The sequence below is a fragment of the Miscanthus floridulus genome, unplaced genomic scaffold, assembly GCF_019320115.1.
Source record: "Miscanthus floridulus cultivar M001 unplaced genomic scaffold, ASM1932011v1 os_2339_1_2, whole genome shotgun sequence".
Taxonomy (NCBI): Eukaryota; Viridiplantae; Streptophyta; class Magnoliopsida; order Poales; family Poaceae; genus Miscanthus; species Miscanthus floridulus.
The window spans coordinates 1-13,382 of NW_027098244.1; the positions used below are offsets into that span (position 1 = coordinate 1).

At 44.7% G+C, this 13,382-nt stretch overlaps 3 protein-coding genes across 5 annotated transcripts; 1 reads left to right on the forward strand and 2 right to left on the reverse strand.

Moving 5' to 3' along the window:
- Positions 1-6: 6 nt before the first annotated feature.
- LOC136534831 (putative 1-phosphatidylinositol-3-phosphate 5-kinase FAB1D) lies at positions 7-6,990 on the forward strand. Of its 3 annotated transcripts, XM_066527197.1 has the most exons (9): positions 7-1,285; positions 1,641-2,139; positions 2,653-3,513; positions 3,710-4,044; positions 4,167-4,293; positions 4,385-4,546; positions 4,656-5,912; positions 6,001-6,261; positions 6,357-6,989. In XM_066527197.1, the coding sequence occupies exons 2-9, from the start codon at positions 1,690-1,692 to the stop codon at positions 6,717-6,719; spliced, it is 3,816 nt and encodes a 1,271-aa protein (XP_066383294.1). In that variant the 5' UTR covers positions 7-1,285; positions 1,641-1,689; the 3' UTR covers positions 6,720-6,989. The 3 variants fall into 3 exon arrangements, with proteins under 3 accessions (XP_066383294.1, XP_066383292.1, XP_066383293.1); XM_066527195.1 differs by lacking the exon at positions 7-1,285 and having other exon boundaries at positions 1,458-2,139; positions 6,357-6,990; XM_066527196.1 differs by lacking the exon at positions 7-1,285 and having other exon boundaries at positions 1,458-2,139; positions 4,167-4,284; positions 6,357-6,990.
- A 104-nt stretch (positions 6,991-7,094) lies between these two features.
- On the reverse strand, positions 7,095-9,628 carry LOC136534832 (UDP-galactose transporter 1-like). The gene is made up of 5 exons (XM_066527198.1): positions 9,333-9,628; positions 8,444-8,693; positions 8,135-8,342; positions 7,709-7,940; positions 7,095-7,623 (listed from the first exon to the last, which is right to left on the reverse strand). Exons 1-5 carry the CDS (start codon positions 9,447-9,449, stop codon positions 7,390-7,392), a joined length of 1,041 nt encoding a protein of 346 aa, XP_066383295.1. The 5' UTR covers positions 9,450-9,628; the 3' UTR covers positions 7,095-7,389.
- An 864-nt stretch (positions 9,629-10,492) lies between these two features.
- On the reverse strand, positions 10,493-13,355 carry LOC136534835 (tubulin-folding cofactor B-like). Its single transcript, XM_066527203.1, has 7 exons — positions 13,156-13,355; positions 12,812-13,082; positions 12,625-12,686; positions 12,512-12,553; positions 11,977-12,110; positions 11,447-11,516; positions 10,493-10,786 (listed from the first exon to the last, which is right to left on the reverse strand). Exons 1-7 carry the CDS (start codon positions 13,258-13,260, stop codon positions 10,739-10,741), a joined length of 732 nt encoding a protein of 243 aa, XP_066383300.1. The 5' UTR covers positions 13,261-13,355; the 3' UTR covers positions 10,493-10,738.
- Between the last annotated feature and the right edge of the window lie 27 nt (positions 13,356-13,382).

Sequence of the window (13,382 nt, forward strand, 5' to 3'; positions counted from 1 at the left end):
GGAATGAGGAACTCATGCTCGGTCAGAGCCCGTATGCCTCCAAGCTGTTGGAGAGGAGCGGCATGGCTGAGTGCAAGCCATGCGTGACTTCGATGGAGGAGCGGCTGAAGCTAACGAAGGCCAGCACCGCGACAAAGGTGGATGCAACACTCTACCGGAGCATTATCGGCGGTCTGCGCTACCTAGTCCACACGAGGCCGGACATTGCGTTCGTCATGGGCTACGTCAGTTGCTTCATGGAGGATCCTAGAGAGGATCACTGGGCTACGGTGAAGCGGCTACTGCGCTACATCAAGGGGACGGTGGATCATGGGATCATCTTCCCAAAGACAGGCGGGAGTAGGCTGCAGCTCACTGTGTTCAGCGATGCAGACATGGCGGTGGACATCAACGGACGACGGAGCACCTCTGGCGTGCTCGTCTTCCTCGGGTCGGCCCAAATCTCATGGCTGTCGCTGAAACAAAAGGTGGTGGCGCTATCTACGTGCGAGGCAGAGTACGTAGCGACGGCCACAGCGGCGTGCCAAGTTGTGTGGCTGCGCCGGCTGCTGGGCGATCTGACCGGCGTGGAAGCTCACCCACCAGCACTTATGGTGGACAACCAGCCTGCCATCGCCCTCGCGAAGAATCCGGTTCTGCATGACCAGAGCAAACACATCGACGTGAAGTTCCACTTCCTCAGGAACTGTGTCGATGGAGGGCAGATCGTCATCGAGTTCGTCGAAACTGGTCGGCAACTCGCGGACGTCCTCACCAAGCCGCTCGGACGTCTTCGACTCACGAAGCTGAAGGAGATTATCGGCATGGAGGGGGTACAAGGGATAACAGTAGGTTTAGGGGAAGAATTGTTAGAATAAACTACTGCTTTCCTTGTGTGAACACAACAAGGAAAGGCGGCGCCAAAAGGCCCCCTGCTATGATACTGTAGCTGCTGCAGGTGCAGGCGTCGCACGGCTCACCTGCAGCACTGTAGCCACATGCAGAGGCTGGCGCAGAGTCAGCCCTGTATGTTATCTAGTTACTGTTACAGCATGTGCACTGTACTAGGATTAGATGGATACAGTTGTATAAATAGACTACCACGACAACTTAGTAAAGAGAGTTCAGATTTGCCATCTTACAAATAGGGCTTTGATCAACGCTGGTGTCTTGTATTGTGCGTGCATGCTCTGTTTTCCCTTCTTCCTCTAGCTCCAGCCATAGCGTGTGGGGACAGACAACGCCTGTTCGTGGTTGCCACGGCTAGTGGGTGCTCGGCAACACTAGCGGGTGCTCGGCAAGACTGGTAAGTGATTCACTCACCTGAGCCGGTGATCCTGTGGACCAACATCTATTATTATTATTATTATTATTATTATTATTATTATTATTATTATTATTGTTATTATTATTGTTATTGTTGTTATTATTATTATTATTATTATTATTATTATTATTATTATTGTTATTGTTATTGTTGTTGTTATTGTTATTGTTATTGTTATTGTTATTGTTATTGTTATTATTGTTATTATTATTGTTATTATTATTGTTATTATTATTGTTATTATTATTATTATTATTATTATTATTAAACACCACATGTCAAGAATATATATAATGTGCATGCATGTCTTGTCTTCCACTGCATCTGCATGCAGTGAGGTCGTCAAGGGCTTAGTCTTCAGGAAGAATGTGGCTCATAAGCACATGCCCACCAAGTGTCACAATCCCAGGCTGCTGCTGCTTAGCGGAGTCCTCGGCCATTCCCATGTTGGCTTCTCATCATTCAGTTCCATAGAGCAGGAGAAAGACCATCTAGACAAGTCTGTCAGCAAAATGATGGAGATTTGCCGCCCAAATGTCATCATGGTCGAGAAAACGGTTTCACGCGACATACAGGAGCTTCTTCTCAAGGAAGGAGTCACTCTAGTGCTTGACATGAAGCTCAGCCGGCTGCAGAGGGTTGCTCTCTGTTCCGGCGCTCCCATACTCTCGTTTTCGGAGGTTCTCAGCAAGCCAAAGCTGAAGCAGTGTGACTACTTCCACATTGAAAAAGTGACGGAGGAGCACAACCTTACCTGCAGCACTGGAGTTGGAAAGAGGCCATCTAAAACATTAATGTTCCTGGAAGGCTTTCAGAAGCCATTGGGATGCACGGTAGGTCTGCTACTTCCTTTCTAATTAATCATACTAAGATTCATGCATGATCATACCTTTCACAGCCCACCACTGATGCTGCATTATACTAAGACAAGATCCATGCATGAGCATGGGCATACCTTTCTAATGAAATCTCTGCTTTATGTATATGTTCACAGCAGAATATATACCTGCCTTGACAGCAGGATGCGTTTTTCTTCTTTATAATTTGACACGCTTTTGCTTCTTTTAAAATAAAGCACTGTCATGCATGATTCTGGCCTAGCTTACACGCATATAGATTAAGACTAATTGATGAACCACTATAATCTATACTATAATGAGATACTAGCAGGAATTAATGATGTAGCTGCATCGAGAAGTATGAAAGTACATAGATGGAATAGATGTCTTCTTCCCTTCTTTGTGCTGACAACACCAAGTGCTAATTTTGTGCAATTATTATAAATCATTAGTAAATTAACAGCTCACTGTGAATGATAGACAATGGTGATTCTTTTCGTCATGCAGATATTGCTAAGGGGAGCAAATACTGAAGAACTGAAGAAAATCAAGCAAGTCATGAACTACACAGTGTTTGCAGCATACCGCCTCGTTCTTGAGACGTCCTTCTTCGAAGATCAGAGACTAATCTTGAACAATAAGAATTCTTCCAAAGAAGTTTCTGTCACTAGGAAGGCGGGACCATCGCCACTAGGATCAGTACAGGAATCTACTGATGGGGTGCCAGTTACCATTTCTTCTACAAATTTCAATGCTCTAAATCCACTCGAGAAGAACTTCCCTAATGAGCTCCAAGAGGGTTCAGTAATCTATTATGATTCTAATCAAGCACTCCCTTCTGAAGGACTAGCATCAGCAGTCCCAGAATCACCGAGAAGATTCATTGATATATTCCATTATCATAACATTTATTTACCGGTCACTGCTTCTCAAGAGGCAACTGATCATCAGATAGAAGACAGGCCTCAATACAATGAAGGCATGGCAAGTAACGGTATCCATGTCAGCCCAAACGTTGGAGTACCAATTGGTTCTGGTGAGAATGTGGATCATTTAAGGGATCCCCGGGAACAAGCATCCTCTGAAACCAATCAACAAATGACATTGGATGACACTTCGGTTAGTGAAAAACATGAGCAGTCATTGGAAAATATTAAACACAGCACCAGTTACAATAACGGAGACAAGACATCTGATATAGATGAGGTGGATGATGTCTTGGAGTCTCAGAGCATACTTATTTTGCTGTCCAGCCAGTGTATCACAAAGCAGGTTATCTGCGAGCAGAGCCGTCTATCCCGTATAAGATACTATGGAAATTTTGATGTTTCCTTAGGACGCTATTTGCAAGACATTTTGCAGAAGCAGGTAACATTGTTATCATTCTAGTTATGTTTACCGATCTACTTCTGTCAGCTGAATATGAATTCGATACCTCCAAGCAAATGAATTCGATACCTCCAAGCAAATGACTTCTTGCTTCCATTCTTTTTGGCTGATACAGAACCTTGCCAAGTCAATTTGAAGAATATGCTCACGACTCATGATTGTGTCTTTTTCGCAGAACCTCAGCTGTTCCTCATGTGGAGAGCCTCCAGAAGCTCACATGTATTCCTACACTCACCGCAACGGGAATCTGACTGTTCTTGTGAAGCGCTTGCTGCCTAAATATCGTTTACCTGGTGAATCAGTAGGAAAGATTTGGATGTGGACTAGATGTCTAAGATGTGAACATGAAAATGGGATCTCCAGATCATCACGAAGGGTGATAATGTCAACTGAAGCACACTACCTTTCATTTGGGAAGTTCCTTGAACTCAGTTTTTCAAGCCACTCAACTGCTAGAAGGCTGTCAATATGCGGGCATTCACTCAATAGGGATTGTCTGCGCTTTTTTGGGTAAGCTCAAGAGTCAAGAACCTTATAACATCAGCTGCATATGATTTCATAAATTATTTTGCTTCCATTGTATATTGGACTGAACCTTTTCTATTCATTTATTTGGGATCTGTCAACTTCAGGTTGGGCTCCAAAGTAGCAATGTTCCAGTATTCCTCGGTCGAAATTTACAATGCCTGCAAACCACAGACTACTCTTGAGTTTCACAATCCCAATATGCATGACTGGTACGGGCAAGAGGTAAGAAATGTATGTATCATTCTCAATTGTCGTTTCCATCTCATGCTTCGTTTGTGAACATCCATAGTGGAGCCTAATGCCTCTGCTGCACTTCTTTAAGGTTCTTGCTACAGGAGTTACACTTTTCTCTGAAGTCACAGGCGTACTACAGAAGCTGAAGGATCAATTTCCTGAGCTGGCAATCTATTGTGGTGCCTTCTTTCCTGTTAAAGACTTTTCTCAACTTGAAGAGATGTTGATTAAAGAGAAGGCTGAGTTCATGGTAAAAATTCCCGTCCTCTTTTAGATGAACCTTCCATCGGTCGCACTGATTAATGTACTCTGCATTTCTGGTAATCATTATTTCATGGCTTATCTTTATCATCATCCAGGATTCTCTAGAAAAGGTTGTTGATCGAAATAGGGAATCAAGCTCTGTGGATGATATCCTTAATGTAAATTGGCTCTATCAGGATCTTCTGCTGGAACTTTATGTGTGGGACCACCGGCTGCATCAACTTCTAGACTGTACATCTGCTGAAAATGCAATAGTCGGAAATGGCATCGCGGAAACCTCTGAATTTACAGGTGACCAAACTGCAGTAGTTGCTCAAGCAGGCGGGATCGGTGAGCGCATGAGCAGCAAAGCATCCTTTGAGAATAGATGTATCGAGCCAGAGAAGTTCAGTGAACCAGGGACGTACAGACATGCATCAACCTTGCTTGATGATGCATGGAATAAGCATTACAATGATCAGCATAGCACAAAAGTGCCATCTTCCGGGACCTCAAATTGCTTGGGCGTTCAGAGCAATATTCCGCAACGGTGTGACGGGGAAAAATGGGTTTGGAACCCACTGAATGAGTCCAGATTGGCTTACAGGCAGGAAGTGAAAGCTGGATGTTTGGAAAGGTTTCAAGTCGTTAACCACTACTGTCCAACTCATTTAGCCCCCTTGCACAAACACAGACAATCTGCCGAGGAGATAAGCTCTCCACAGTTCACAGTAGGTCCAGGTGGCAGTATCCTGTGTGTATCAGAGGATGAGATATCCAGTATAATATCCCGAGCTCTTGCTATATCTGAGGAACGTCGCCACTTACTGATGGATGCTATCGCTGAGACTGAAACAGCAGATATCAGGGGTAGAGAGTATGCTAAAACAATAGAGAAGTCTTACAGCTCGGTATCTGAAAGTTCCTCTGCTTCTTTGTCCTGGTCGTTGTCTTTTGGATCTTCAGATTCTGAGGCAAGCATTTCATCTGACGACCTCTCCAGCTATGATAGCTCACTTCTATCATCCTCTCTCCATCCAGAAATATCTGTCAACGGGAGAATAGCTCTCAAAGGGAAGTACTCAGTCATCTGTGTACACTCTAACCAGTTCTACAACCTCCGAAAGAAATGCTGCCCATCGGAGCTTGCATATATTACTTCCTTGAGCCGTTGCAAGAAGTGGGATGCTCAAGGCGGAAAGAGTAAGGCATTCTTTGCAAAAACAATGGATGACAGGCTCATCATAAAGCAAATAAAGAAGACAGAGTTTGAGTCCTTCATCAAATTTGCGCCTGGTTTCTTCAAACATGTCAACCATTCTCTGGACACGGGAAGCCAAACTTGCCTTGCCAAAATCTTAGGAATCTATCAGGTAGTTATTTCAAATGGTTGTTGCAGGACTTCCTCCTTCCCACTGCTGTCTTACTTTATTAAACCGTGAGCATCATGTTTTGTTTCAGGTCAAGCAAATAAGACATGGCAAGGAGATTAAGATGGATCTGATGGTGATGGAAAACATCCTGTTTGGACACAATGTGTCGCGGACATATGATCTGAAAGGCGCCATATTTTCGCGATATGTCTCCGACTCAAATGACCATGGCACCGTCTACTTGGACCAAAACTTTGTGGATGACATGCGTGTTTCTCCAATCTATATTGGTGGAAGAGCAAAGCATCTCTTGGAGCGGGCAATCTGGAATGATACGTCCTTTCTCACAGTATGTATGACTTCCATTTGTGCTGCCATATCATAATTCATAGATAGATGGAATTGAAGACGTGCTCACAATCACAAAAAAACCTGTGCTTGCAGTCGATCAATGTTATGGACTACTCTTTGCTGGTTGGAGTGGACAGGCAGAAGCATGAGCTCGTATTCGGCATCATCGACTACCTGAGGCAGTATACATGGGACAAGCAGCTGGAGACAATGGTGAAAGCGTCCCTGGTGGTGCCCAGGAATGAATCGCCAACAGTGATTTCCCCCAGGGATTACAAGAAGAGGTTCAGGAAGTTCATGAGCAAGCACTTCCTGACCGTTCCAGATGACTGGAGCACGGAGAATCTGCCGTCGGTGGCCTGCGAGTCCTGTGCCCACGCCGGCAACACCACCAAGTTGCCGGGACTGATCGATGAGAAACCTCAGCATCCAAGCCCAATCCTGGCGTGCGCTTAATTCTCTTCACATCAAAAACCAATTTCTTCTGCCTCATTCTCGAAGGTTGTACATACATAGCAGAAGCTGTCAAAGTTTCCAGCTTATAGATTAGGCAAAAATTGAATGTGCTGACTGCTGAGGTCAACGACCACAATGCATGTCTATCTGTTTATCTAGGAGTGCCGGACCGGGCAACATTGACTCTAGGCGCCTGGCTTTATTCCTTGCATGACAGCATATCGTTCGCAGCCATGGGCCATGGCAACGTTGCACGCAACTTTGGAAAATGCTGTAGCATCTGGCACGCCATCACCCATCAGAGCACGCTGCAGCTTTCGAGCAGAGCACACGCTAAATTCCCAGGTCAGCAGTCCAGTATGTAGGATAAGCATAGACACCACAGCAAATCAACCTTCCTAATAACGAATTGAATTCTGATACTGGAGATTAATATCACAAATGGAAGGAGGAAACGATGCTATAAGAAGTTCCAATTTACTTGTCTCTGACCAACCTCACCACACACACATGAGTACATATATAATTCTCTCTTCAAGAAGTGAAGAAACTACTGCGAGCCCTAGCTTATGCAGAGCCTTGAACCCAGCACTATGTCACCGCTGTCAGTCTTCTCTGGGCATACCATCTGTTTGTATTGTACCTCTTCCACTGCAGAAATGCTAACTTGCTAAACCTTTTCTTGCTTGTCGTCCACAAGGGGAAGCATCTCCATCTGATTTCTTGACAGGTTCGCGTGCGCTGTTCCTGGACTCCCTGGGGCTGCAGCCTGCCGTTGCGAGATCAGATGCCTCACGTAGCCATAGAAAGTGCAACCAACCAGGGTGATTCCACATCCAATTGCATTCATCGCAGAGATTGGATTCCGGAAGATCAACCATGACACTAACACTGCCACCGCGACCTACAGAAGCATGCCCATTAAGATGTCAATGTCGAGCAGAGGGAGTAGGGAGAAGAACATGGCCCAGAATATAGTCATGCCTTACTTTGAGGTTGCCAGCAACGTTGAAAGTCACTGCTGTTGTTGAATGGATGACGTAGAAGATGGAGAAGTTAAGGCAAAACGCAAGCACCCCTGAACCTAGGATGATAATCAGCGCAGAAACGATTGAATCATGTGTGTAGAACCAGTTGATTACACCGCCTCCTTCAAGCAACATTGCTGGTAGAGCCAGTATCATGGTGGCAAAGGGTGCCATGTAGTACACCGTGTTAATGCTGCAGAAAATAGAATAAATCATCTTACTACAGTAAATAATTAGCAGTTCCAACCTCCATTGAGCAGGAAAAATGGTCTCGAAGAACAGATTGATTTCGGAAGAAGATGAAATGTTTTTAACATTGTTATTGGCAGAGCACACAGCTGCTAATAAATAAGCACCAGGGCACCATAGCATAAGACAAGTGTGTACCTGTCAAATTTGTATCCATGGAGCAGGGACTCTGCCAAGATGGTCTTTGTAGATGTAGCCAGGCAGCCAACCATGGCAGCACAAAAACCAAAAATATTGAAGCTAAGCTCTGTCACCGAGGTCAGGAGTATTCCCCCGACTATGGGGACCAGCGAAGCCCATATGCGCCACTCAAAATGCTTATTCCAGACTAGCCACTGCAGAATAACTGCATGGCATGAAACCAGCGTATCATCTTCTCTTCTCATACCACAGCAAGGTAACAAGTGGAAGATTGAACGACCAGCGAGGGTAGCATAATCAAGGTACCTGTGGTTGCAGGAGTGAAAGATTTGATCGTCTGCATGAAGGAGACTGGAATGTAGCGCAGGCTCACATTTCCCAGCACAATGTTTATACAGAAGACGAACGACATTGGGAATATCCGTTTCCAGCGGTCCTCCGGTTCAACTTCAATTAGCGGTTTCGCCTTAAGCACATGGATTGCGATGTAGGCTCCGATTGAAGAGCAGATGAAGTGGACACAGGACACGCTGAGAGGAAACTTGAAATCCAGTTTCTGCAGAGAAGAGCATCTTATATCAAGGGCACAACTTTTGATAGAGGGAGGTTACCACCCACCACCCACCACTCATAAGATGATAGACAGTTGGCTTGCACAGTGAATGGACTGCATTAGTGTAGGCAGTATATGGAAGAAAGGGAGCACGAGGAGCAACTTGGAAAGTCACTGCAATAACCTCCTATTACATGTCTATCACTACCCAATTTTTTACCCAAACATACAAAAGAGAGATTGCTGAATGCATACGAGCAGCAACTCTCCTGGACTAGACAGTAAAATCGAGATAAAACACGGTGTGACTAGGCTGCTGAACCCTGCTTGACTAAGCACCAAAGTAATAAACTAGTAGAGTACTAATAATCCAAGCCCCAATGGCCAAGTCCATTTGACCCTGTCTGTTTCCCACCCAAACTAATCTGGGAGAGGGCGGGGAACCGCAAATAATGAAATGGTAAGCTGTATGGACGAATTCAGTTAGATATTGGAAAGTAGAAGAGTCGTTCTCCTACAAGGCTACAACTAGAATGGGCGGCAGCAGGGCAGTAGAAGCATCTGGCATCCAGATCCGCGGCGGGGGATGGAAGATGGATGGGGAAGCTAGAATCCATAGAATGCGGGTGGGAAGGAGGAAACCTGGAAGATCCACTTGTTCATGATGATGACGGTGACGTTGAAGCCCCACCACTGGAGGATGGCGAGCACCGCGCGCAGGGTGCCCAGGCTGGCCGGCGCCTTGCCGCCGTCCTCCATCTCTTCCACAACTAGTGTATTGTGGACGAGAAAGACGAGATGGCGGGATGGAGCAAGCTGCTCGTCGGCGTCGGCCACGGCCCGGAGAGTAGGCCTCGCCTCGCCTCACCTCATCGTCATGGTGGGTCGGTCGGTGGAAGGGGAGGAGGAGGAATGGGTAAGGAAGGAAGGAAGGGGAAGGCAGCAGGCAAGGCAGGCCACGCCAGGTCTAGTCTAGTCAGTGTAGGCAGGCAGGCGGGCCAGTTTGGTTGCTGAAAAATTTGGCAAAACTCTACTGTACTGTTTTTGTTGTTATTTAATAATTAATGTCTAATCATAATCTAATTAGCCTTAAAAGATTCGTCTCGTGGATTTCGTCTAAACTGTATAATTAGTTTTATTTTTTATTTATATTTAATGTTTCATGTATGCGTCCAAAAATTCGATGTGATGAAAAATCTTAAAAAATTTAGCATTTTGGGAGGGAACTAAACAGGACCTGAGTGAGAGAGATCGGAAATCTTGGACTTGAAAATTCCTTGGACCAGTCAACTGCAAACATTTTTTTGCTTTCTTTTTCTTTGTTTTTTTTTTGTTTGGTTAGCGCCCCTGTTGTTGCTGGAATTGCGGCCTAATGTTGTACTATCTTTCACAAGTGTTTTCTTTTTCCTCTTTATAATGACCCACGTACTCCCTCCATCTTTTAACGTAAATTTCCTTTGTTTGATGAATCAATCAATTAATCTTAAGTTTAATTGATATATATAGATCGATAGATGACTAATTACATTTGTGAATCACTAGATTAATCATAAAATACATTTTTTATGATAAAACTATTTGTAGATACAAATAACTATTCTCAAAATTTTATTTAAAAAAAAAACTTTCTCGAATTCTTTTGGATAAACAATTTCAAAAAGTGTTTTAAAACTTTTATGCATAAGTTGACAAAATTCTCTATCTTTTCCTCCGCTTTTTTGAAGGGGGCAGGGGGCAGGGAACACGGAATAAAAGGTTCTACCATCTACATTTTCTAGTAGAGAAGCACCCACATGTATATGTAATGTAACAGAAGTCGGCAGAGATCAGGCACGCCTGCGCATGGACTGCATGTCTTGCGATGTGACCAGTTAGAATCGCTTAACAAGATAGTAACAGCAAGCGCGCACACTCAAATCTCCAAATTAATTGTACACACGTTTCAAATGCAACTCAACAAGGACCTCCCACCCTTTTCAAATGGAACTCAACAAGGGCCTCCCACCCTTTTCAAATGCACACGCACCCCTCCTCGGTTGCCTATATGGCTATATCTCGTCGTCTTCAAATGGGTCTCTCTCCGGGAAGTCCCCAACCTGCGAAAAAGAAAACGAGAAAAAAAACTGTTGAGAAACATTTTCGTACTCCCTCCATTCCAAATTGTAAGTCGTCCTTACTTTTCTACATACATGGCTTTTACTATATATCTAGATAATAATGTATATCTAGTCGCGTAGCAAAAACTACATATCTAAAGAAACTAGAACGGCTTACAATTTGGAATGGATGGAGTATTAAAGAAAGAGAGAGAGAGAGAGAGACAGAGGAAAGAATCCCATACAAGGCAACCTCTTAGCTCATCTAGGAGATAATAATGGTTGCAAAAACACACACCAGAAATCGCCTGTTATACTATTACAACGACCCATACAGAGCAAAGGCTCTGCCACGGTTAACTGTTTCATCCTTATCAATAGGCAACCCAACTCGAAAAGGTTATGTCACAAAGAAACATGCTCACAATTGTTCCTTTAGAAAAACTCAATACCTTACAATGCAAACACTCACTCATGTCACATGACCCGCTACTACAAAAAGGTTGTGTTACTCCTCATGTTCCCAAACGATATTTGAAGAAACACTAGGCGCCTCTAAATTTCAGCAATCCGCTGCAGAGATAACGTCTAACCAAAACTCGCTCCAAAGTACACAAGGTAAAGAGCTAGGAATCTAGCAACGAAAATACCTTTACTTACCTTTACTTTTTCTGGCCTCACAATTGCCCCATGACCTTGAGGGCACTCAAAGAAGCGAATGCCTTTCACCCTGCAGTATCCACGAAGCACAAGGAAATGTTATCAAGAGCTACTGCCATTTATTAATGAAAATAGCAGGTTACCCATCACAAAATCAAGGGATATGACATAAGCAGCAATTAGCATTACATAACAACAACAACAACAACATAGCTTTTCAGTCCCAAGCAAGTTGGGGTAGGCTAGAGTTGAAACCCACCAAGAGCCCCAAGTCACGGTTTAGGCACTTCAATAGCTGCTTTCCAAGTACTCCTATTCAAACATAGATCTCTAGGTATATCCCAAGCTTTCAAATATCTTTTTATTGCCTCCCCCCATGTCAATTTCGGTCTTCCTCTACCTCTCCTCATATTATTAGCTTGGCTTAGGACTCCACAATGCACTAGCATTACATAACAAAAATGACTAATAACAAAATCTACACAAAAGCTTATCATTTTCTATTTTTCATAGTTTAGGACTCAACATACATGCCATCATGTTTTCCAAGTGGCTCATCATATTGCAGTCCAACCCAGAATCCACGTCCAAGGGCTTCAGCTCTACCAACAAATTTTACAGTGCCCCTCTTGGCACCAGGCTCGACTTCACATCTATCTCCCACCTGTGACACACTTGTTAGATCACTTGCTGCAGTTGGCAACAATGGTCCATGAAGAGTACCAGTTTAAAATCAATCCTAAGGATGTTCACATATTCCTTGGGGAAAAAAGGTTCAGTGGGAAGAGGAAAGTGACATCAGGCAATGAAAGAGGTTAGCATGCTGATTTGGTAATATATTGTTAGCTCAAATTAGGCTATTTGTAATTATAGCAAGGATGGTAATTGGTACATATATATCGTGATTGTGCCAGCCACTAAAGATGTAATTGAAAGGAGGTTCTGACAGGGTGTGTCTTTGGTTGCTAAATCATCAGCACTAAAAATCTGACACTGATTTTGGACCATTTGCCGGTCTTAGTGCAACTTAATGGAATGCACATGGGAAGAACCAAAGTAACTGACCTTGATTTTGGAGCACAGATCCTCCATATGCTTTTCTGATTGCTGAAGAAATAGAGTAAGTGAGATGAAAAATGAAAGAAGACGGTCCAAAACTTCAGTAAGCAGTAATTTACTTCTTTATCCTCTGACGGAGAGTTCTTCGGGACCATATTTTCTTTGAATTTTCGAAAGTTAGCTGTCACCAGAATCATAAAATTAGCATTGGGCCTAATGCACTGCAAGTTGCAAACAGACATATCCAAAAGCATACATTGACTGGGAAAGAAAAAGGGAATGAATAGCCGGGGAACTTAAACTTACTGTCGAGCTTATCGTATGCTTCATCGGACATTTTGTACTTGTCGACAAGGGAAGTGTCTTCCAACCAGCCACCCGAGGTGAGTGAGGAAGGATCGAGATCAACAACATGGATCCGGTAGCCGTTGTAGGGGGCGTAGGCCGCGAGGGGCGCGGCGTCGTCATCGAGGTCGGCGATCTTGGCGCCGGTGTCGTCGCGGAGCTGGAGACGCATGGAGGCGACGGCGGTGCCGGTCTTGCGCCAGAGCTTGTCCTTGAGCGCCTCGACGGTGGTCTGCGATCCGATGCAATTAGCAGAGCAGAGACGATGGAGATCCCGATCCCGGCAAGATGAGAGCCACACCCACCTGTTGGGAGACGCGGATGTCCGCAGCGAAGGTGGAGAGATTGGAGTGGGTGACGAGCAGGAGGACGCTGTCGTCAGCCGGCAGCTGCAGCTTGGACAACGCCATGGTTGTCCGGCGGCGGTGCTGCGGCTGTGAGGCAGTGAGGGGGAAGCTCCTCGTCCGTGCGAGTCGCTAGCGCTAGCAGCGTCTGCCCGCCGCCGGTGCTGGGTTGCAGGGGTTGTGGGCTG